Source organism: Balaenoptera musculus, chromosome 1 (assembly GCF_009873245.2).
Source record: "Balaenoptera musculus isolate JJ_BM4_2016_0621 chromosome 1, mBalMus1.pri.v3, whole genome shotgun sequence".
NCBI classification, from domain to species: domain Eukaryota; kingdom Metazoa; phylum Chordata; class Mammalia; order Artiodactyla; family Balaenopteridae; genus Balaenoptera; species Balaenoptera musculus.
This window is the reverse complement of record NC_045785.1, coordinates 100,230,632-100,256,538: the sequence shown is the minus strand read 5'-3', so window position 1 is coordinate 100,256,538 and position 25,907 is coordinate 100,230,632. Positions and strand designations below refer to the sequence as shown.

General features: G+C 36.8%; 1 protein-coding gene across 1 annotated transcript in view; it reads left to right on the top strand.

Moving 5' to 3' along the window:
• The window catches only part of PTPN22 (protein tyrosine phosphatase non-receptor type 22), a 59,817-nt gene continuing 33,910 nt past the window's right edge, over positions 1-25,907 (top strand). Inside the window, 13 exon segments of the mRNA XM_036864662.1 lie at positions 1-188; positions 13,039-13,147; positions 13,412-13,489; positions 13,618-13,629; positions 13,632-13,687; positions 13,689-13,715; positions 14,150-14,188; positions 15,356-15,427; positions 15,544-15,603; positions 16,210-16,352; positions 16,851-16,920; positions 17,645-17,722; positions 20,275-20,361. Of these exon segments, the coding sequence (XP_036720557.1) occupies positions 102-188; positions 13,039-13,147; positions 13,412-13,489; positions 13,618-13,629; positions 13,632-13,687; positions 13,689-13,715; positions 14,150-14,188; positions 15,356-15,427; positions 15,544-15,603; positions 16,210-16,352; positions 16,851-16,920; positions 17,645-17,722; positions 20,275-20,361 (918 nt within the window). The 5' untranslated portion in view covers positions 1-101.

The window sequence follows — 25,907 nt, the reverse complement described above, 5'->3', positions numbered from 1 at the left end:
TCAGGCGGCAGCAGTGGCTTCTCAGTGCTGTCTCGGCCATGACACACATCTAATATGCCCTCCCTTAACCCACTTGTAGACTGTCTGTCTTGCCCTGCAGCATGGACCAAAGAGAGATTCTGCAGAAGTTCCTGGATGAGGCCCAAACCAAGAAAAGTAACAAAGAGGAGTTTGCCAATGAATTTCTGGTAAGTCCTATGTGTGACATTCTCAGGGTAGTTACATAGACTGTTTGATGACAGTGGTCCAACTCTCCTAGACCAACTTGCTCTTGGGATAAACTGACCTTTCAGGGGAAGAAGGCAACCTAAAAGTTTAACTTCTGTAAGTGGTTTTTGTGTATTTTAGATGTTCTCTCCAAAATATAGTTTTAAATATTTTGTTTGCTAGTTCTTAGAGTTTGACTAGGAATCCTACAGATGACATACATAATTCCAGTTGTATAAATCTAATATTAATTGAACATCTGGAGTTCCCAGGTATCTGAGTTGTGGTTTAGGCTTCAAATGACTAATTTTAATTAATATCAAGAGGAAAGAGACCAAGATTAAGTTTTCGTAGGGCATTACGCTTTTAGCCTCCCATGGGTTCCATTTGGATAACAGAAACTCTTGAAGAGCACCGAAACTACTTTCTGCCATATTTCTTTTTTCTTTTTTTTTTCATGAAGAAAAAAATATGAGAACATGCATTTTTGCAATAACAGGGTTTCCTTAATCTTCTTTTGCTTGGAGGGGTGGAATGGCTAGGATGGGGAGTAGAGAAAAGTGAGGGATGGAAAGAAACATAAGCACAAGGTAGGCTGGGGTCAACTGGATTTGATTATCCAGAGGAACACTGCGTCTCCTCTGGGGGAACGGTGCTTACTGATGCAGCGGCAGCTGGGTAGGCCTCACTCATCCTATAACCCAGCACATCAGATGACGTAGGATGTCTGATAGTACCTGTCATGTATTTTGGAATACTTCCAGCTGGTGTTTCAGAGTTATAAGAACTTCAAACTTTACCTTTTCAGCTATGAGGAAATGGGAAAAATAAGGGAATTTAAGTATAAAATCTGAAATTAAATCATGACAGTGTCATCAACCAAATTATCAACTATTTGCCATGTTCCTTAATCTCACCAAGTCTCTGTTTCCTGACTTCTGAAATGCGGATCATAATGAATGTCCTACCTCTCTGCACAAGATTATTGTGATGACTAAATAGCAATAATAATAATACTTAAATGTGGTCATTCATTCAGTAATATTTATTGAGCACCTTCTATGTACCAAGTTTAGTTTTAGGCACTGAGGATATAGCAGTGAACAAAATAAGAAACTTTGCCCTCATGGAGCTAACATTCTGGTACCAGATAGTAGATGTGAAAACACTCTGTAAAGTCCCGAGTGATTAGATGTTATGATTGAATGATTGCATATTATGGTAGAAACCCCTGTGTCAGCTCAACTTGGATAATGCCGTGGTGTCATGAAAAATGCACTCTAGTTGCCACTAGCCAGGCAGTCTTAGTCCTTCTGAGTAGAGTTAACAGGGAGGGAGGGGAGGTAGAAAGCCTGGCCTATGTGTCTTAGACATGTGCCTGCCCCTGGGCTATATCTCCTGAGCCAAATTCCCCCAATGCAGAGAGGTAAAAAGTGAGGTGAGGGGGCAGTGGCAGCCTCTGTTATTTTGGTTGTGTTTTTAAAAATAATATAGACTACATCCCTAATATTTTACCTTGTCTTAGCTCAGTCACTACAGTCTTTCACCAAAATATAGCAGCTACCTCATCTCCTGTTTTCTCTGCCTCTAGCCTTGCCCCACCTTCAATCAATTTACTGTTTAACACCCAAGTGATCTTTTAATACTACAGATCTGGTTATTTTTTCCCTGCTTAAAAACCTTTTATAGTTTGTATTTTTTCCAGCTGTTTAAAACTGTGAACTATAATACGCATTTAGAAAAGTACATAAAATGTAAGTATAACTGTAAAGCAGCCATCACCCAGGTCAAGGGATAGAACACTGTCAGCCCCAGAAGACCTCTACATGTCCCTTCCCCATCAGGTCCCTCATCCCCACACCCACACTGTCCTGCCCTGCCGAGGAATGATCACTATCCTGACTTTTATATTAATCACTTCCTTGCTTTTCTAGCTCCTAATTCTAAGGACCTTGTTTTTGGGTGGTGATTAAGTGGAACCTCACTGTTCACTGACTCATGTCCTCCAGTGGAAAAACAGAGTCTTTCCCTCAGCCCCACCTAAAGGTTTAGCTGAAATACCAGAGAGAGTAGCTTCGGGGGAGTTGGGGAGCCTTGAATGAGGCCAGGCTACTTGCTTGGACAAGGTGGATACCACCCTTAAACTGGAAGCCTTTCCACCTGGTCATATACCACATTCCACCTTCAGCCCTTAATATCTTCTCCCAGGATTTGATGTTTCTGAGGTTTGAGGGCTGATTCTGTGACACAAGGCCACTGCTGGCCTGAATTGGTGGTGCCTCTGTGGGAATTATCAAAAGTCATCTCTACTTCCTGGTAGACATTCTGTACACCCTGCCCCCCACTGAGTCCATGGCTTAGATTTCAGTCCTCACTTCCCCCTTGGCCAAGTATCTTTGTGCAGAGCACAAAGCCCTACTATGACAGCTAGAGCCAATACCATGCTGCTTTGATCTTTTCCCCATGCCAAGACTAAACTCAATAATCCTTCTGTAGTTGAAACTGCCACTGACCACTCCTATAAGGTTTTCATGCATTCATTCAAGTATTTATTGAGTGCTTACTATGTGCAAAGCATTGTGCTAGGTGCTGGTTCTGCAATGCAATACTCCAAGCTTTGGTGGAGCTTATTTTCTAAGACATTAGAGGATGTCTTAGAGAGGGAGACATTAAACAACCAATTACTCTATTAAATATTTAATTATAACTGTGATAGTCTTGGTGGGGTGTCAAGGAAGCATCACATTCATTATCTTATTTGTTACTCATTTAAAAAAAACCCTATGAGGTAGTTCTGATCTCTGACTTACAGATAAGGAAATGAGGCTCTGAGAGGGTAAATAATTGGCCTAAGCTCACTCAGCTGTTCAGCCATAGACATGAAATTTAACCTGGATCTGTCATATCAGAGCCTGTGAAATTAATCCCTATGCAATAATGTCTTGCTTCAGCCACTAACCGTAGTCCCTCAAAGGGCCTAGCATGAGGGTAAGTCTCTAGTTAACATAGCTTCTATACAGCAGAAATAGCAGTGTGCAACCACACTATTGAAAATTTCTTAAAGTACTTGAAAAAAATAACGCCTTATTGTTGTTATTTTTATAAAATAATATTATTGCAAGGTAAAATAAAATAAATTCACCATAGTACCAACATCCCAACAAATACAGTTTTGGGGGTTGTAGAAATTCTAGTTTTTGTCCATTTATATTGATAGGATGCCTTTTATATTACTGTAATTATAAGCATAGCTGCAATTTTGTATTCTCATATTTTCACTTAACATTGTAACAAAACTATCATGTTGGTTAAAATCTATATTAATGACTTTTAATGCAGGATAGTATGATGAAAATATAATAATCAAAGTAATAGCTAACACTTCTATACCTCTTATAGAAACTGTTCTAAGCACTTTTATATGCCAACTCATTTAATCTATTGAGGAAGGCACTGTTATTATTTCCATTTTATGGATGAGGAAAATGAGACACAGAGAAGTTAACTGACTCACTCAGGGTCACATAATCAGTAAGTGGTGGAACTGAGTTTCGAGTTCAGGCAGTCTTGCTTTACCATCTGTACTTGTAACAACTTTGGAATTATATAAATCTGGGTTTAAATTTTCGTTCTGCCTATAATTAGCTATGTGACCTTGAGCAAATTAACTAAAAAGTGGTAACAAATAATATTCACTTTGCAGAATTGCTGTGAAGATAAAAGAATGAATATATAAAAAACCTGACATGTAGTAGGCACCCAAATAATTTAATTATTTCTCTACTTTGGAAATTGAGGTTGTTTCTCATTTTTCCTGATTATTGATAAAACTGCAATGAATGTTTTTCCATGTGGTTTTCCCCTTCGTTTGCGATTATATCCTGGGGCTAGATCCCCACAAGTGTTATTATTCCTGGACCAAAGAGTATTAGCATCTAATTGGTTAAGTTTTGCCAAATATATTTCCAACAGAGTTTTAAAAATTTGTGATATCTGAATTTATCATCTTCTTTACCACCTTGATAGTCTCGATTTAATATCTAAAAAACGTAGTAATAGATAAAATTTTTGACTGCTTATCATATCCTAGGCAATCTAAGTGGTTTACCATATATGATCTTAATCACTACAACAACCCCAAGAGGAAAGCATTATCTTCATTTTACCCATGAAGTGGCAAAACCAGGATTTGAAACTCTGGTATGTTTGATTCCAAAGCCTCTTAGCCACTATACTTAAACTGCATCAAGCAAAACCATAACATGTTTTATTTTTCTAATTTAATTAGTGTAAAATTGTACTTTGTTATGTTAATTTGATTTATTTTATTTTTGAGCCTGAAAATTTTCCATGACTAATTTCAATCTGCATTTCTTCATATAAACTTTCAGTTCATGTACTTTCCACAATAGCTAATCATGGAACCATGTTCCAGACTCTGTGCTTGAGTGCTTCACGAACAGAACCTTATCTAATTCCCAAAGAGCCCTTTATAATGAATGGCTAACAAAGTCCCACACGGACCAGCAGCCGAGTGCTTCTCCAGCTTCTTACAGCATGTTCATTTTCTTGTCCTTGTCATGCTTCCTCTGCCACAGGACTTTGCACACATGCTGTTACCTCTGCCTTGAATATTCCCTCACACTCCTCTTCACCTGGTTAACACTTCATAATTCTTCAGATAACAGTTTGGTGGTCACTTTCCCAGAGAAGCCTTCCTTGACCTCCCTAAATATATCGAGTAAGTTCTCAGCACCATGTGTCATTTTTTAAAAGTTTCTTCTTCCCCCACCCTCACCCCAGCTGAACTGAAGGTATTCATAGCACTTATTACAGTTCCAGTTTTACATTTATGTGTCTGATTATTTGATTAACGTCTGCTTTCCCATCGTATTGTAGCTCCACAAAGGCAAGGCTCAGATTTAGTTCTGCTTATATTGATATCCTCAGCGTCCGGCATAGTATTTGCTATGTAGTAGACACTGAGGGTCAGAGAAATTAAACAACTTACCTAAGGCCATGGATTTCATAAGTGGTAGAACTCAGATATGAAAGAAAGCTGTTTAACTTTTGAGCTTGTGCTCTTGGTCCCCTCCCGCCACCCCACTCTATTGTTTCCAATTTATCCATTGGTCTTAGCTTCTTAAACTTAAAAAAAAATCATAGAATATAACATATACACAGAAAAGTGCTTTAAACACAAACATACAATTTAACAATTAGTAATAAAGCAGGCATCTATATAAGCATCACTCAGATCAAGAAGTAGAACATTGCCCACACCCCAGAAATCCCTTGGGTGTCCTTCCAGATCACAACTCCCCCCAACTCCCACCTGACTAGAGGTAAACACCATCATGAGATTATTTTTTTCTTTGTTTTTCAGCATAGCTTCAAGGCATATATATCACTAAGCAGAAGAGATTAATTTTACGTGTTTTTGAATTCTATGTAAATAAAATCATGTTATATATACATTTTTAATATCTTCCTTCTTTCACTCTACATTGTGTTTCTAAAATTCATTGGGTTGCATGTAGCTGGGTCTTAATTCTTTCTAATTATTTTTATGAATCCTGTCAAGGTTCAGTATATGCAATTACTGTTGTGATCACAGAGTGCATGGAGAGAGGCCAAGCAGTCACTTAGGGTGGTATTAACTATTTGGGGTCACCGTAGTCCCGTGTCTTGACTTTAGCTTTGCTGGTCTAAAAATTCAATTTTGTCAGTACACTGAGAGTGATCAGATCAGGCAAACACATAAGAAATTCACCAGAAACAAGAATGCCAGTTTATTAATTTTAGACAGAGAAAAATCACTATCAAACAGAGTAGAAGTTTGCATTGACTGGCCAGCATATTCTCCAAATTTGGAGAGAAACTTACACGAGAAGCCAATGATAATCAGAAAGTTGCTTGAAGAGCACAGTGATTTTAATGGCCTCAACTGTGATGGTATGAAGTCTTCATCTCCCTGTTTGAACCCTCAGGCTGGTGGCCACCACTCTTTTCTGGACAACACTAGGGACTTTACTTTCCTGCTTCTAAGCTTAATGAGGGCCATCCTCTTCCATTAGTGTATTTTTTTAATCCGATTGATGATAATTTACAGAGGAATAGGTATTCACTTTGGTCAACTACTGCAACCGATTGTGGTTTTATGACATGTACATTTTAGCTACTGTATTAAATATGGGTTAAGGCTTGGTTATGTGTTTTTATGCTGGTCAATTTGCTGCATGTCTTTATGTTTAAAACTCCTTAGATGTTTTTTTTCTTTTCTACATTGGAGGTAGTTGAGGCATCTTGATTTAGAAAGCATGTGTAAAAGTATGAATTGTGTAGAAAAAGTGAGAGCTTAGCTAATGACGATTTGTGCTAAATATGCATATATGAGCTCATTGGATGTCTATATGTATTTGTTCAAAGGCTGGATATGAATACAGAGATATGAACACAGCTTCATGTAGGTAGGGTAATTTGAGTACGGTGTATTTTCTTCCTTCTAAAAAATGTTTTGGAGTGAAGAAACCACAAAGGGAAATACAAATAACAAAAATGTCACTAATAACACTTTACTTATCAAATGCACCTATACTTAAAACATTATAATCCTAATGTTGACCAGCATTCAGAAATATGCAGTCTCCTACATTGCTGGTATACCAGTCTCATACATTGCTGGTATAACTTTCTGGAGGCAAAATTTGTATACACGTTCTGATATGTATTTAGTAATATGGATCAAAAGCCTTTAAAATGGGCAAGTTCTTTGATCACTCCAAAAAATTCATCTGAAGGAAATAATGAAAGATATTTATATAGATTTTGGCCACCTATTTTAATATTGTTCATAATTATTGTTTAGGAAGATTGGAAGCAACTTAAATGCCCAATAGTATAAAGGAGCGGGTTAAGTAACTCATGTTGCATCTCATACAATAGAATACTCTGCCACCATTAAAAATAATGTAGAGGGCTTCCCTGGTGGCGCAGTGGTTGAGAATTTGCCTGCCGAGGCAGGGGACACGGGTTCGAGCCCTGGTCTGGGAAGATCCCACATGCCGCGGAGCGACTGGGCCCGTGAGCAACAATTACTGAGCCTGCGCGTCTGGAGCCTGTGCTCCGCAACAAGAGAGGCCGCGATAGTGAGAGGCCCGCGCACCGCGATGAAGAGTGGCCCCCGCCTGCCACAACTGGAGAAAGCCCTCGCACAGAAACGAAGACCCAACACAGCCATAAGTAAATAAATAAATAAATTTAAAAAAACAAAAACAAAAACAAAAAAACCCATTGACTTAAAAAATAATAATAATGTAGAATAATACAAATTGATAAGTAAAGAGAGCAAGTTACAAAACCCTATATGCAGTGTGATCCCATCTTCATTACACATGTATAGATAAAAGTTGGAATGTAATATTTCAAAATATTAAGAATGATTAACTGAGTAGTGGGGCTATAGGTGAGTTTTCATCATCTTTTCCGGGTTCTCTATATTTTAAAATTTCTCCAATTAATATGCATTACTAAAAAATATGCATTACTTTTTTATTTAGAAATCTATATTAAAATTTTTCCTTTAGTGTTGTTGGAATCCATTTAAATAATAAAAAGCCAAAAAAAAAAGGAATTTTATGTTTCCTGGAGATGAGGTGCTTTTGTAGAAAAGGTAAATATCGTATTTATTAAATACAAAGACATATTTATTAAATATGAAGGATTCAATGAACCTTAATAGAAAGAAGGTATCCAGTTGTGAAGGTCAAGTACTAATGACGGTTTATAATGCACTAGAAGTCAGATTGGTATTATAGCAGCTTCTGGAGACTTATCATAGACAGACCAGAGAAGACCTGGATACATCTTAGTTCTATAGAGAAGATCTAGACACATCCTAGTTCTATATTTATTTATGGTAACAATGTTAGCCAAGCAGTCACGAACACAGTACCTCCTGCATAGCAAGTGCCCAAACATCTGTTGAATTGAAATGACTCATTTATGTGAATCAGCCTATCACTTGAACATACTTATCAGGATTTCCTGACTTTTGTGCCCATTAAGGTGTAGTTTTTTGCTGCTTGCACTGGAATAAATATATCACATTACCTCTAAAGCTAATTTCTCCCAACTGCATCTCCAGTCTTTCACTAGGGGCCATCCAGGCCCACATTTTCAGTTATTCACAGGACATTTAAAATACACTTTAAATACATGTCGTGCCATATCCTCACATTGTATTTATCTAAAGCTGAACCTCTTGGTTTACTCACCCCAGTTTAGCTATTGCTTACCCACCTGCTCGCTTACCTGGCTATTGGATGGCCGCCCAATCCCCATAAGTTTGCCTGTCTAGCTGGAGATGATTGTATGCACACTCAGTTCAGTCTTGTCCCACATTCCTACTAGTGGTACCCTTGTTTACTGGATGTAGAGGCCTGAGCTCCTAATTCCGTTTCTTAGCATTCATGCTTTATCCCGTTGGAGGCTTGGAATAGATAGTACTGACCTGCAGTTGTAAGGCATTAAGGAACTATCCTCAGAAACTCTGGAGACAGCCCAGCTTTGAGTCCCCTCTTCCGCCTGGCCCAGGAGGGCCAAGACTGATTTTTCCCACACCCAAATGTAACTTATGCTGTTTTCTATATAATAGTGTAGTCCTCCAAGGCAAAGGTATTGTGGTCTTGTGCTTCCTTTTTCCTTTCTGTTCTCTTTTGGGAGTGACCTTAGTTCATTTACTAGTAATTACTTTTCTAGTCAATGAGATGAACATGCAATAGGTTCAGTCCTGATTCCTAGAGATTCATGGCCAGGACCTTGGTTCTGTTTTCCTGTCTTGAAAGGAAAGGGGTAGTACGGTCCACAAACCAAATCAGCTTATTGTTAGCTTATCAAGCATGAACAGTATCTGGTTTCTCATACATTCCAACTTATCAGGGGCTCAGGAGGCCCCTTTTCTTTATTTTCTCAGCAACTTTTCCTTATTCCCCAATTGCTCTTGTTGGTGCTGCCTCTAGGGGACTCACACCCACTTGGTGGTTGGTAGAGAAATACTTTCTCCCTTTAACCTATCTTCTCTCCCCCAATCCCAGCCCACCCCCATAACCCTACTTCTCTTCTATACCCTTTTGCTTCCTACCCTCAGAGTTTCTCTTTTTCTGGTGAGGTTTATCAGTTCTCTGTCCTAAGTTGGCTCTGATTTTTTTCTCTGTTGGGGTGTTGGAGCCTGGGGGGTCTAGCAGGGAGAGAAGGGGAATGAGAAAAAGATCTTCACGGTGGTTTGACCTCTAGGTAAGATATCTGAAAAAAAAATCTTTCACGCTTTCCAAATTAACAATTCTACAGGCATTTCCTATGTGATGTTTTGCTAAAAGAATGTCCCCATTTGTCATCCAGCCAGATAACTCTGGGAGAAGGAACAGAGTAGGAAATAAAAAGCCATTCTCTCCCATTGTTGAAGGTGGCAGTGAAGACAGCTAAACAAACATAGGTTAAACACACACACACACACACACACACACAACTTTTATCTGTGAAATTTTACCCAATTAATTTAGGCATATCTTTTAAAAAGAGCTTTGCCTACGGCATTCTCCCTGGAAAGCATTCCGCAAGCAAGCAAAGCAAAACAAATAAAAACAGTGTAACAGGGAGTATGCACGAGGCTCTGTTCTGGAAATTTTTAGAATGAACTGCTCTGGGAGTTGACATCTTTTCAGCAGCCCTGGAATCAATGGCAACCTGAAAATTACCATTCTGAAGGTGCACAAGAGCAGAGAGAGCTGAAAAATTGGTATAACTTGGAAATTGATACAAACTGGAAATATTTTAAATTCCTTCACGTATTTGTGCCACATCCTTAAATTTCCAAACTAGCCCACTTACATCCATCTTGGTGTAAAAATATGCTGTATAATGATCATTTCAGCATCTCTCCTCCTAAATCCAATTCTGAAAACCCACAAGAATTCAAACCATGGTAAGAAATTAGGATTAAGAACTAACTGTATACCTGCTTTTAAATAGGTTGCCTGTGTCTGATCTAACTCTAGAAACAGAAAAAAAATGGTCATTAGAACAATACATGCTGGCATTTGTGGTCCAGCAGATAAACAGGCAGTGGCTGTCTGTTCCATTTATCATCCTTAGTTGGAAAAAGCTTACACTCCTATACTTTGAGTTGTTATAATAATTAATGATCTATTTATTATTTGGAAAGTATCACTTTAATTAGATTCTAGATATTTGATAATTCTTTGTATTTTGGACTCCCAGCTAACAAATGTTTCATGACCCCAACTTTTTTCTCTCCTTTCAGACTCAGTTATCAGGTTATCCTGAGCTAATTTTGAAATCTAATGATGAGTTTAGATGATTTGTTGGAACAAATTTCTATTCTCAACTACCTCTTTTATCTCTCTGTCTCTCTGTGTCATCATTCCTTTATTTTAGGCTCTCCCTTCCTCACCCATTTTTTTTTATGACTTAGTTATGAGTCTCCTTAAGTAAACTCTTACAGATAGACACACATCCTAATTATGTGAAAACTCTATATGAAATATAAACAACTAAGTAAAATATTTAACAATTCCCTTCTTTCTAAGTTTTTCTTGTTGCCAGTCACATGAGAAAATTTCTTTTTCTATTTCCTTATTTTTCTCTATTAGTTTACCCTGTGGAACAAAATAGATCATAATTATGGGTGAGAAAAGCAAAAGCAGTACCAGGTATATATTTATGAGAAAGGAAAAGGGACCATGGTTTTAAAGAAGTGATGTAACATATAATTGTCAGTGACATCAGTTTGTACAATCTTGAAAAACTTAGAAATCAATCTTTGGAAGGCTCATAATTGTGGGACAGTAGCAAATATGGGGAAATTAGCTTGGGTCCAACTGGGGAGAATCTTAAGTACCTGACTAAGGAGTTTTGACTTTTTCCTGGTAGCAAGGGGGATTCACTGAAGTAGTTTTTAGCATGAGAGAGATAAGAAAAGCAACACTTTAGTAAGATTAAGTTAGCATAATTATGCTTAATTGATTTGAACAGGGAAAGAGAAAAGTATGAAGATGAGTTAAGAAGCAACTGTAACAGTTCAAGCTTTAAGGGAAAGGGCCTGAATTAAAGTATCGGTAGGGGCATAGGAAGGAAAGTTCATGCAAAATATTGCATGGGAAGAATCAGTTACACTTGCTGACTGAGTTAGAGGTGGGAATTGTGGGAAGTGGGGAACCAAAAGTAACACTCAGTTTCTAGAGTATGGTTGCCTGGGGTAAAGATAGTGCCATTGGCATTAACTGTAGGGACAGTGATAATTTTAGTTTTAGATGTGCTGAGTTTGAGGCTGCAGTAAGACACCCAGGTGGAAATGTCTAGGGTATGGTTGGAAATTCAGGACTGGCACTTAATAGTCAAATCTTAATGAAGAAATTTGAGAGTTATCTGATAGGAGTTGGAATTATAGTTCAATTTGAATTAGTAAATAAATTTTAAAAAACTGGTATGCCTTCTATAAGAGATGATATCTCTGAGCAAATGTATTTAGTGAGAAGAGCAGAGAGTTGAGGTCTTAACTTTGGAACCTTGGATAATTCACAATTAGAAGATAGAAGCAGACATAGAGGCAGTAAGAAAGAATGAGAAGAGGGAAAGAGAAGTCAGAGAAGAAAGAGGAGAACCAAAATAATGTAGACTAATAAGGTCAAAGGGAGGAGGAAATTTCAAGAGGGAAGTTAAGTTAAAGAGAATGAAGACCGAGAAGATGTTGAGGCATCTGACACATAGGAAGTAATTAATGATCTTCATGTGACCAAGTCACTATTAAATAGTGGGCAAATAATGAAAATTATTTTCTGTAGTTCAGTTCAATAAATATTTATTAGCTATCAGAGATGTTTTTCCCTTACCTTTCTCAAATTGAGTAAGGATCGATAAAGGTCAGATCTACTAAATGCAGTTTCTTTGAATGATAAGGGAGTTGAAATCTAGGACAAGGTTGATTTATCAGAAGGAGCTAAAGAGAAACTATCATTTCCTCTGACCTGAAATTTTGCTCTATACTATAATGTTGGCAAGTGAGAATAATTTTATTTATTTATTTATTGTTTTATATAGTAACAACACCTTTTCTTTATTAAACATGTACTCTGTACCAGTGCTTCACATACGATAACTCACTTAATTCACCCACAACTCTAAGGTAACTATCCCCCCATTTTACTTACAAAGCAACTGAGACACAGAAAGATTAAATACCTTGCCCAGCTTCATTCAGCCAGTAACTGTGGGAGTCAGAATTCAAACCCTAGTTTATCCAACTCAAAAATATACCTCAGAATAAACCACAGAGCTGGTTAACAATCAATACAGATGCCCACCCACCTCTGGTGACTGCCATTGACTAAGTCATGGGGTGCAGATCACGGTACAGGTTAAGCCCCACCTCAGGTTCTAGACTACCTCAGTTTAGTTTAAAATAGCCCTGTAGTAGCTGTAAAGAAAGTAAGTCAAACTTTTAATATCTGGACTCTTTGGGTGGAACACAGGGTGTGTTCAGAAGATATTATTTTTAAATATTCACTGGTTTCACCCCTAAGTTTTAGCTATTTGCAACTCAGCTGCATTAAGTGTGACCTTTTCGCTTCTCCAATGTCACTAAACTCTGTTGTCTTATGCTCTGAGGCTCTATTCTGAATGCAACCAGCCTAGAGGGTACTAAAACAGCTGAAGTGGAATGTTTGGACAGTGGAGAAGGAAAGCTCTCTGGAGATAGCTTCTTACCTCTTTTCTCTAGGATGATTTGATTTAATTACTGTAATTTTATTACAGACGCTGAAAAGACTATCCACCCAGTATAAGGCAGATAAAACCTATCCCACAACTGAGGCTGAGAGGCCCAAGAATATCAAGAAAAACAGATATAAGGATATCTTGCCCTGTAAGTTTCATTTCTCCCTTAAACTTGTACCTTCTCTCAGATTCAATCATCTTATCTCTTTTACCCATTGGTTGCTGTTCCTAATCCTAGACCATGGCTTTGACAAATTAGTTGGTACTGTATATGACTACAAAAGAACATTCATTCATTCAGTCAGTCTTCAAACACTAATGAGCATCCACTATTCACAGTGCTAGTTCCTGACTTACAGAAAGCCCTCTAACCAAACCCTCTTAATTAGTCTGTCTTTCTTTTATATTATAGATGCCCACAGTCTAGTAGAACTGTCCATGGTAACCTCTGATGAGGATTCCAGCTACATCAATGCCAACTTTCATTAAGGTACAATCCAATATTCCATATTTCTCTAGGTACCTAAAAAAATGGGGTAGAGGGGGGAGGGAGGGATACTGGACAAGAAGGAGAATATATTATTTGTAGTCACCCCATGTAATTTCTGTTCCCCTTAGGGAGTTATGGACCCAGGCTTATATTGCCACCCAGGGACCTTTGCCTACAACTGTCCTGGACTTCTGGAGGAATGATTTGGGAATACAGCGTCTGGTGAGTGCAGAGTTACTTTGTTACTATATTCTCCAGTTTTTAGGGATGAAGGGGGATAGGGTTGTCAGGATATGGGACTGAAGTTTTCCTATGTACAGTAAAATCAGTGCTTTTTGGGGTCAGTCACTAGAATTTGGCTGTTCACGGCACCTTTTAGTCAAAAATCACAATTTCCACTATTGTTCAAGAAAATGAAAGTTCTTCTAAACTTGACAGTCTCATTTGTTAACAAGAATTTACTGATTTGAAATAGAGACAAAGAGAAGTGAGGGACAGAGAGAAAGAAAGGGTAGGAGCAACATTTTATAATTTATTAGGATTTCTTTTTTGGTTATAAAACAAAAAAAGAATAACAACACTTTTGACTCTGGGACCCATGTATTAACTGCTTTTTAAACTATATCAGTGTTTAAGTTTCCATCTATTTCATCCCCCCAGATCATTGTTATGGCATGCATGGAGTTTGAAATGGGGAAGGTGAGTTGCTTTCTAGTAAATTGTGAAGATGACCATACTACCTAAAGGTAAAGGAAAGAAGAAAAAGAAGGGGGAAACTTGGTAGCAGAACTTTCCTTAACTTAAGTGACTTGGTAAAAATTTATGCTCTTCCTTCCTAGTTTTCAGTTTGGGAATGCCAAATGACTCTCAAGGCTTTTTTTTTTTTTTTTTTTTTTAACCTCTGAGAACCTCTTTCGCCCATTTTCCCAGTAGACTCTGTGTTTTAAAATAAAAATAAGGTATACTTTTTAAAGTAACAATTCATTTTCCTGTTGTTTTTAATCAGATATTTTAAACTGCCAGTCAGAGCTTCTTTTGTGCTGCCCAGAATGGCCTTCACTAGCCACGTGTGGCTAGTGAGCACTTGAAATATGGCTGGTGTGACTGAGGAACTCAATTATTTTATTTTAATGAATTTAAATTTAAAGACTGATATTCAGTTCAGTTATTGGAAAACCTTGTTTGGAAACAAGTTGGGTATGTGAATCTTTTTCAACCATAAATTTTATGAAATCTAAATGGAAATTAAATATTTCCAGTTAAAGTTTAGCATATTAATTGAAATGTGCCATAAATATAAAATACACACTAGATATTGATGACAGTTAAAAATGTCAAATATCTAATAACTGTTTTATATTGAGTACATGTTGAAAAAATTTTTGATGTATTTGGCTAAGTAAGAGAATATTATTAAAATTAATTCCACCTTTTTTCATTTTGAATGTGGCTCTTAGAAAAATTTTAATTACATATGTAGCTCATATTATGTTTCTATTGAACAATGCTCTTCAAACCTACTGTTGCCATTCTGAGTTGATACAATTCCAGTTAAAACCAAGGGAACTTGGGGTTTCAGTTAGCTTGTGCGGCTTTGTTTTAATCCTTTTGAAACACTGAAAATGTCAGATCCCTATTTCTACTTTTTTGGACTTCCTGGAAGTCTGCACTTTGTATATCCTTTAATGTTTGTTTTCCCATCTTTGGAGAATCCAGACATGGGTTGAAGCCCAAGGGGGTTAGAAATTCCTAACCTAAGGAGAAGGATACAGCTGAATTTGCTTCTGAATGAGGGAGGGGGTTTTCTTACCCAGAAAAGACTAGAATATATGGAGGGAAATCACTACATTCTGCTTTGTGCAACAGAAAAAATGTGAGCGCTACTGGGCTGAGCCAGGAGAAATGCAACTGCAACTTGGCCCTTTCTCCATATCCTGTGTAAGTATGATGTCTATTTCCATTATGGCTGAGTAAATGCTCCAGGACCTACTTTATAGAGAGTAGTCTTTGAATATTAGTCTTTGAAATAACTAATATTTTAATTTACTTCTTAGGAAGCGGAAAATAAAAAATCTGATTATACAATCAGGACTCTACAAGCCAAGTTCAATAGTGTAAGTATAGAACACTAGAGGTAACCTCAAAGCCTACAGAGATCAGGCAAGTAAATATATATGTATGTGATGCAGTCTGGGCATAAGATAATAGGAAGTGGTAGGGCCTTTGATGTTCTGCATAAATCATCATATCCAAAAGAGACCTTTGGTGTAATCTGTGTTCCCCAACCTACTCCATACCAATGGCACAATATGAAATGACAATATTTCTAGGATGAACAGAGGCTTGTGTACAGTGTGTAGAGGCTGGGAACCAACTTGAGAGCTCAAGCTGCTTGGTTTCTCTAAGGCAAAGGATTAGTACATCAACGCACCTGTGACCATTTGAAGCACACCAGTTGGGAAGTTTCTGGTTTGGACCATTTTCATATCTGCATTCTCTTGTGAGTGGGGCAGATAGAGACAGGCCAATAGTAAGTGACCTGAAATTACTTGTAATTGTTCTTAGAGGGCATATGGTCCCAGAGGCCTATAGGGAAGAAATCTCCATAAACTGCAAAAAAATTATAGATAGATGCTACTTTGTAGGTCAGAGTAATCTTGTGATAGAATGAGGTGAAGCCCTAATCTTGAACTCTCCTTTTATTCTGGCTATTTTTATAGGAAACTCGAACCATCTACCAGTTCCATTACAAGAACTGGCCAGACCACGATGTGCCTTCATCTATAGACCCTATTCTTGAGCTCATCTGGGATGTGCGTTGTTACCAAGAGGATAACAGTGTTCCCATATGCATTCACTGCAGGTATGATGCTGTTGGATGAACCTTCTACCCAGAATAAACCAAATGTCCCAGTCTGGCCAAGACTCCTGCTTTAACTGAAGGAAGACTGAGTTTGTTGGAATTTAAAGTCTGCATAAGATGTAGGCTCCTAATTCTAGGCTCACTTTTTCCAGTCAGTCAGAAAGGAATGAAGCTTAAAATTAGAATGATTGAAAGAGAAAAGTAAATAGCAGAAACTATAATAAATTCAACCTGAGCATTAAATTAATATTTTTTCTGATAAATTACTTGTGAACAGCACAGCTCTAGAGACTTTTTGCTGTGAGAAGTTACCTAGGATCTGTCCTGAGGCTCGGTGTAGCATGTGGCAATTGAAGCAGTTCTGAGAAATGGTAGGGTTTAGAAGTTTCGTGGGCTCTAGATTTCTTCTTCCTCAAATCTGCCGGTGAATGAATTTTCCAGCTACTGTCAAAGATCCACTCTCTGCAAATATACATGCTACTGTGATCTTTATTTCAGTGCTGGTTGTGGAAGGACTGGTGTTATCTGTGCTATTGATTATATGTGGATGTGCTAAAAGATGGGGTGAGTTTCTCTCAACAGGCACTTGCCATTTTCTTAACCTTGCTACTTTTAGACTTAGAAATTGTTTAGTTCTTCAAAACATCTATCTCCACCATTCATCTTTTCTAGAATATTCACTTGTAGATTTGCTTTGTCAGACGATTAATTTAGTTCCTAAGTTGGTGGTCTCAAATGTGGGTCCCCAGACAAGAAGCTTCAGTATACCCGAGAAACTTGTTAGAAATGCAAAATTTGGGGCCCCATGTTGGATGAATTGAGCAGAAACTCTTGGGGGTGGCGGGCAAGGGACGGCCCAGTAAGCTCTCCAGGTGCTTCTGGAGAGAAGTAGTTTTTGAGAACCACAGCCCTGAATCACAGTTACCCTTCCTTTAGCCACGCTCCTTTAGCAGACGAACTCAATTTACTGCAAATTTTGTGTTCCAATCTGTAAATTTTTTTAAGTCTAACAGGAAATGAGAAGTTAAAATATGGGCTTTAGACTTATTTGCAAACTTCTTTTAGTTCATTAACTCTCATACTTACTCACCTACTGAGATTTCTCCCTCATTATATTTTTAACTTCAGACATTTGATCACCCCATGTGAAATCATTTTGAAGAGTTTCTTCAGTATTTTGTAGGCTCTAAATCATGGTGCAAGTGATGAGAAACCTCATTGGTTTAAAAAATGCATTCCTTTTTCTAGATAGGAATAAAGGAGTAAGACATTTTTTTCCTTTTATTTGGTAGATAATTCCTGAGAACTTCAGTGTTTTTAGTTTGATCCAGGAAATGCGAACACAGAGGCCTTCATTAGTTCAAACTCAGGTATGGACCGTGGTGAATAATATAACACATCTGAGCCTGGTTTCGTCTCTCTGTTTAATAATAATAAGGCATCCAAAAACAGCTGACTACTTACTATCAAGGGTTTCAGTCCATTTCCATTTCCTCTAACTCTGAATATCCCAATATTTTTCCTGTATCCCTTGCGCTGGACCAAATTCCTTTCATTCCTTATATTTTATAGCCTGTTCAGAAAATATTAAGAAAACAATATAATATTTCTTACAAAGGGTGTTGAAAAAATTCAACAAGCTGTTTGACTTATTAGAAAGAAATAGCTGGGTCAGGGTTAACTTGAAATTTTGTAGTGGTACTTCATTTCTGAAACCATAGAAAATCAGAGATCTGTAATTTCTTCTTCAGGATGGTTGGTAACAGAATCTGCAGAATGAAGTCTATATGCTCATTTTAGAAAATGATAAAAAATTTAAAAATCATCCATAATCCTGTCGCCTAGAGGGAGCCACTGTTACTATTTTTTCTATAGTTTCTCCTGGTCTTTATTCTTTGCATATTAAAATATATACCAAAAAAACCATGATTACAATCATGCTATATATATGATTATATATGTATCACAGTATTTTAACCTACCCCAGATTGCTCACACTTTTATTCTGTTAGAATGCTTTCCCCTGTTCTCTCCTCTCCAGCTCACGTTCTACCTCCTAGGTAAAACATTCCCAGCCCAAATCTCTCACTTTCTACAGTATTAATTCCACCCATATGTCTACACCAATAATTTTACCTATGTTTCTAAATGGTCTCCATCTTTAAGATAGAGTTTAGCATTCGCCCATTCATTCTTTCATCAGACATTTATAGGTATTTATTAGGTAAGAGGCATTTTTGCATAATTTGTTAGAACTACTTCTTATTGCTTAAACAGCAAGAAATTAAAGTGTTTAAAGCACTTACAAATGAACTTGCACATAGGTTTAGAAGTAAAACAATTGACAATGGCAGTTCAGATATTTTCATCTAGAAGTTGTAAATTGAGGGGAAAAAATTAAGAGCTATTATAATATAAAGCTTCTGTTTGGCCCACACAGGTTTTCCACTAATAGTTAGTGGAAAAAAAGAATTCTTTTTCATCTGTTGACTGTAGGTGTTTTCTATATTCAACGTGTAGGGGGGAAAGTTTATGTGAAATGAAAGTATTGGCTGGTTTAGTGCTGTCAGACTTAAAAGAAGGCCGATCCATGTAGATGTATAAAGATTCCAGGAAGTATGCAACCTAGTTGTATAACCATTAAATTATGATACTGAATCAATAAATAAAGCCATACTCCATTTCAGAAAAAGTCCGTTTCAGACCTACTTTTAAGAGTTGGAAGACAGCTGAAACAATTGTAAGTTAGCCTTCACATTTTGGCCATTATCAACAACTATTTGAACAAATCTACCAGCTATAGCTGCTTTTTATGACACTGCTCTAGCAGGAGATAGATAGCACTGTAACAGATGAGTGCTTCCTGTCTGATTTTTCTCTCTTCTTAAAAAATTGAAGAGTGTACCAATGGCTGTGTTGGCTGATATAGACTCTGCATTGTTCTCCTGCTACGATTATTTTTGGAAAAAATTTATATTTTGTTTGTATAAGATTGTGTGAAGTGTCATAGAAGACCCTGAATAGGCCCATTCAGGTGGAAAGTAGATCCAAAATCAAGTGCTCAAGCAGGTACAAGCAGGCGAAAACAGAGTGGTGAAAACCCATGGAACCTTGTAGAGGTCTCATTTCTCTACAGTGAAATCCCTTTATAACCACAAATTTCCAAACTCTATTTAGGGATCTACTTTTTTTTGGTATCTTTGCTAAGACAGAATTTCAGCAGCTTGATATAAGTGCACTAAAGTAAGAGTCAAAAGATTGAGGTTCTAACCGAAGACATGGAAATTACTTCTGAATGATCTCGGACAAATTGTAAACAGGGATAACAACCTAGCTACTTTATAGATCAATCGTGAGCCATGTTAGATAATACATCTTGAAGCTATCTATTTAGCCATCAACCACGTCTATCTACCTTTCCCGCAAGAAGTGAATTACCAAAAAAAAAAAAAAATGTATCCAGGATGGAATAAAAACAATTTTTCTTTTGGCTCCATGGCATGTGGGATCTTAGTTCCCCAGCCAGGCATCAAACCCGTTCCCCTTGCAATGGAAGCACAGAGTCTTAACCACTGGACCACCAGGGAAGTCCCTGAAATAAAGATTTTTAAAGTGTGAGCAAGGAAAACAGAATTAGAGAGATGATGGTGGAAGGAGAGATAAGTAAGAAAGTGGGGTTAGAGCATAAAAGCATGCTGCAAGGTCATTGTATATTAGCTAGAGGTAGATAAAATAGTTCGATGTTTCTGGCAGCCTAAAAATGCTTTGAAATCTGACATGGGCTACACAGACACAAGGCACTGTAATTAAACTAATGTTTCAGATCTGCTATGCTATGATTTGATTGGTGTTCATATTCCTGAAATCTGGTTAGTTCACCAAGTTTTTGTTTTTGTTTGTTCCGGTTTGCAATGCTCTTCAGGAACAGTATGAACTGGTCTACAATGCTGTATTAGAACTATTTAAGAGACAGATGGATGTTATCAGGGATAAACACTCTGGAACAGAGGTACATTTTAAATTTGATATTTTGTAAAACAATTTTTTTCATGTTTGATTTTGGTCAAGGGATTTCAGATTAGTTGCAGGACAACTTATACTTTATCATCACAACTAAATTGGAGTGTCAGGTGTGCATGGGGCTGCACTATAAATCTGTGGAGAAGGACAATTTAATTGAAGTACTTTAACTTAGAAAATTAATCTCTTGGTCAACCTATTGCATACCATTTTCAGCTAAATTTAGAAACAATAGGAGTGGGTGAAAGGGTAAGCATATATTCTGTTTCCATGTTTTAAACAGTTGTGTGGCAATTTAGAAGTGAGAGTGAAAATTACAAAGTGAAATTATAGTTGAGTACTGATGTGATTTTTCAGGTTACTCTAGCCTCATTTTGATTGCATATGTATCATCAAATTTTGAGAATATTTTAGAATAGCCAAAGGATTCTTAGCTGAAAATGTTAGGTATAAAAACAATTATGATTTGACCAAATTCTAATTTAAAAATATTGAGCATTCTAGATATGTTATTTTGATCTCATCACAAAAATTGATGTCAAATATTTACTGTGTAATCACAAAGTATTAGATTCTGAGCAAACCTTAATAAGACAAATTATTGGTTTACCTTCCAGGGTGTATGTAACATATACAAATTAATTTAATTTTTAATATCACATTTTTGTATTATGAATCTGAAAATATTCACTGAGGACCTACTGTTTTCACAACATTAGGAATACAAAGTATATAAGACATAACCCTAATATCATAACTCCTACCGCTTGAATGATGAGGCACAGGGAGTGAAAGAAAGCCAAAAAACTGTTGAGGTTATGGAATGAACTAGCAATCCTATAGTTAATGTCAACTCCGGAGAAACATGTAGGGGAAGGGAGATGGAAACAAGAATATAGTTGCCAGACATTGTTACTTATATCCTGTTCATGCCTGCTTCATTGGCTAGTACTCCCAGAACAAGTTTAAATAATAGACGTGGATATGCATGACCCTAATTTTAATGGGAGAGATTCTCATGTTTCACTACTAAGTGTGATGCTGATTTGATTGGAGATATATTTTTTAATTGTTTAAGAAAGTATTCATTGACTTCTGTTTTATTAAGAATTTTTTTGGAAGAATGTTGAATTCTGTCACTGCATATCTTTGCATTTATAGAATGATCACATGGGATTTTCTCCTTTGACATATTGAAACAGTCATGTCCTTGATTTGTTAATATCAAGCCATCCTTGCTCTTAGAATAAAACCTTCTTGAACAAAGAATATTCTCTTAATGTGCTGCTGGAGTACATGGGTTAATATTTATTTAGGTTCCAGGAATGTCAGTACTCAGATTTAGCCCAGTAGTAGTGCCATGGCTCGAGGCAGTTGAGTTGTTTGGAGTGTGCCCTTAGTCAATAAATGGGAACATAGGAACATGGTTCAACCTCCCACAGAGGGAATTGATTAACACCAGCCAAGGAGGACTTCTGTTTCTGGGAAGATCGAGTAGACATACTTTTCCCTATTCCTTCTACTAAATACAACTAGAAACCCTGGACAATATATATAAAACAAATATAAGAAGGCTCTGAAAGATGGAGAGAAGACAGACCACTAGGGACCTTGAGACCTGAGGAATGACATGATGGTGAGTTCCTTGGGTTTTCTTTTTCCTCATATATCATGGATTTGGAACTGAAGAAACCAACAACTTGAAAATGCCAACAGTGCAGACAAAAAAAAACCCCAACAAAATCCTGCTCTCTCTAGCCAAAGGACCAGGAAAGGGAACAGCCCAGCAAGCCAGAAAAATTTTAGATAATAATTACTCACTTCAGTCAACACCAGAGAAAAAAATGGCCCCCAACCCCACCTATGCCAGCAAAGAAGTGGAGAACCTAGATTCCCACCCTCACAAAGACTGTGATAAAGAGAAGGTCAGTGGTCAGATATATGTATTCTCTGTCACATCAGAAGGACAGTGCTAATGTGTCATTATTGTGAGCATTCTAATAAAGAAATACATATTCCGTTTAAAAAAAGAGAGAGAGAAGGTCAAGTAAAGAGCTAGGAATTTCATCCCCCACTGGCCTGCAATGAGGTTTCCCCTGCAGTGTCAGTAGAGACCATGTGGGGGAGCCTGACTTTCCACCTGGCAGTAACCCAGTGCCCCCATGCCGCTCCACTGATGGAGTGTCAGAAGAGGCCTAGTGGAGAGTCAGGACTTTCACCATCATCTAGCAGTAATGAGGCCACCCCAACCACAGTGTCAGTAGAGACCACATGGAGAGCCTCTCCCAAGGTGTCTCCCTTCAGGTGTCAACAGAGACTGTGAGGAAACTGGTAGAGGTAGAATCCACTTGGCAATAGCAAGGCACTAATGAGGCAGCACCCCCTCCCTCCTCTTTCCCCTGTCAGAATGGATTTAAAAAAAGAGAAGCTAAAAGGGGAGGTTTAACTAAGGTCCAGAGACTTATAACAATACAAAAATATCTAGGTTTCATGTGAAAGTCACTTGTCATACCAAGAACCAGGAGGATTGTAAACCAAGTGAGTAAAAGACAGTCAATGGATGACAACACTGAGATGACAGAGGTGTAAGATTATCTGACAAGATTCTAAAGTAGCCATGATTAAAATGCTTCAGTAAACAATTACAAGCATGCTTAAAACAAATGAAAAAATAGAAAGTCTCAGCAAAGAAAGATAAAGACCTGCCAAAGAAACAGAAGATATAAGAAGAAACAAAAGGAAATTTTAGAGTTGAAAAATACAGTAATGGAAACAAAATAGCTCAGGTAGATGGGCTCAACAGCAAAATACAGGGTACAAGGAAAGAATTAATGAACTGAAAGACAGAACAATAGAAATTGCCCAATCTGAACAACAGAAATAAAATAGACTAAAAAATAATACAATAAAATAAAAATAAAAAATAGACAGAGCCTCAGGAAACTAAGTGACTATACAAAACCCTAGCATTAGTGTCATCGACGTCCAAGAAGGAAGGAGAAAAAAGACGTGTCTAAAAAAGTACTGAAAAGAATCATCATAATTAAACTTCTGAAAACTAAATACAAAAATTCTAGGAAGCAGCCAAAGAAAAATGATCTTAACTCTAGGGAAAAGCAATTAGAATGAAGTGAATTTGTCATCAGAACCATGGAGGCCAGAAGGAAGTGGCACAGTATTTTACAAGTGCTGAAGGAAAAAAGCTGTCAACAGAATCCAATACCCAGTAAAAAAAATATCCTTCAGGAATGAAGGGGAAATCAAGACAGTCTCAGATGAGAAAAACTAAGGGAATTTGTTGCTAGTAGACCTACCCTAAAAAAAAAAAAAAAAAAAAAAAAGGCAGAGGAAGTTTTCTAAATAGAAAGGAAATGATGAAAAAAGGAAGAACATGGTAAGCAACATGGGTAAATATAATAGATTTTCCTTATCCTCTTGAGTTTTCTAAATTGCTTAATGATTGAAGCAAAAATTATAACACTGATGCGGTTCTAAATGTATTAGAGGAAATATTTAAGACAATTATACTCTAAAAAAAAGGAAGGGTTAGGCATGTAAAGGGAGGTAACACTTCTGTATTGAACTAGTAAAATGATAACACCTATAAGGCTTTGATAAGTTATGAATATATAATATAATAACTAGAGCCACCCCTACACAAACTGTACAAAGATATATCTTAAAAAACGCTATAGGTAAATCAAAATGAAATTCCAAAGATGCAGGAAAGAGAAAAAGTCAGGAAAAAGAAAAGAGAAATGAGAAACAGAGAGAAAAAACAGAAAACAAAATATAAAGTTGGAGACTTAAGCCCTACCATATTAATAATTAAATTAAATGTAAATGGTACAAATACACCAATTAACAGATTGGGCAGAGAGTATTGAAAACATGACCCAATTATATGCTGTCTATAAGAAACACACTTCAAATATATAGGTTGGTTTAAAATAAAGGATTGGAAAAAAGATATATCCTGTAAACATTAATAAAAGGAAAGCAGAAGTAGCTATATTAATACCAGATAGACTTCAGAGTAAAGAAAAATTATCACAGTTAGGGAGGGACATTGTATAATGATAAATGGGTCAATCCCCCAATAAGATGTAGCAATCCTAAGTGTGTATGGACCAAACAGAGCTGCAAGATATGTGAAGCAAAAACTGATAGAACTAAAAGGAGCAATAGAAAACCCCACAGTTATAGTTGGAGACTTCAAAACCCCTCTCTCAAGAACTGATAGAAAACTCAACAGAAAGTCAGCAAGAATATATGAGAACTTAACAACACCATTGACTAACAGGATCAAATTGATATTTATAGGATGCTCCACCCAACAATACAAGGATATACATTCTTTTCAAGTGCTGATTGAACATATACCAAGATGGATCATATCCTGGGCCATTAAACAATCTCAAAAATATAAAGAACTGATATCATATAGAATGTATTCTCTGACTACTATGGAATCAAACTAGAAGTCAATAGCAGAAGATAACAAGAAAAGATCCAAACACTTGGAAACTACACCAGACTCTTCTAAATAATCCATTGAGTCAGAAAGGAAGTTTCAAAGGAAATTTCTAAAAACCACATTGAACTGAATAAAAATGAGAATACCACATATCGAAATTTGTCGGACAGAGCTCCAGTAACGCTGGGAGGGAAGTTTATAGCCACCTACATGCATACATTAGAAAACAGTAAATGTCTCAAATCAGTAATCTGAGCTCCCACTTTATGAATCTAGGAAAAAAAAAAAAAAGAGTGAAATAAACCCAAAAGAAACAGAAGGAAGGAAATAGTAAGAGTATAAATCATGAAATTGAAAACAGGAAAACAAAAGAGAAAAATCAGTGAACCAAAGATCTGGTTCTTTGAAAAGATCAACAAAATTGACAAACTTCTAGGAAGAATGATAAAGGAAAAAAGGGAAAAAATAAAAATTACCAATATCAGGAATGCAAAAGGGCCTATTTCTACAGACTTTGCAGATATCAAAAGGATAATAAAGGATATAGTATGAACAACTCAACACATACACATATGTCAACTTAGATAAAATAATGTATTACTTCCTCAAAAAACACAAACTACCACAGCTCACGCAAGATGAAATAATTTGAATAGCCTCATAATGGTAAAGAAAACTGATTTCATAACTTAAAAATTTCCCAAAAAGAAATATCCAGGCTCACATAGTTTCACTTGAGAATTCTACCAAATCTTTAAGAAAGAATTAACACCAATTTTACACAATCTTTACCAGAAAATAGATGAGGAGGAGACAATTCTCCATTCATATTTTTTATTGTGGTAAAACTACAGTATTTTTACCACTATGGAAAAAATTACCATTTTAACCATTTTAAAAATATGAGTGGCATTTAGTACCTTCACAACGTGTGTGACCATCATTAACTGTTTATTTCTAGAAATTTTTCATCATTCTAAACAGAAACTCTCCATCTCCTGTACCCAAACCCCTAATAGTTTCTATTCTACTTTCTGTCTCTATAAATTTGCCTATTC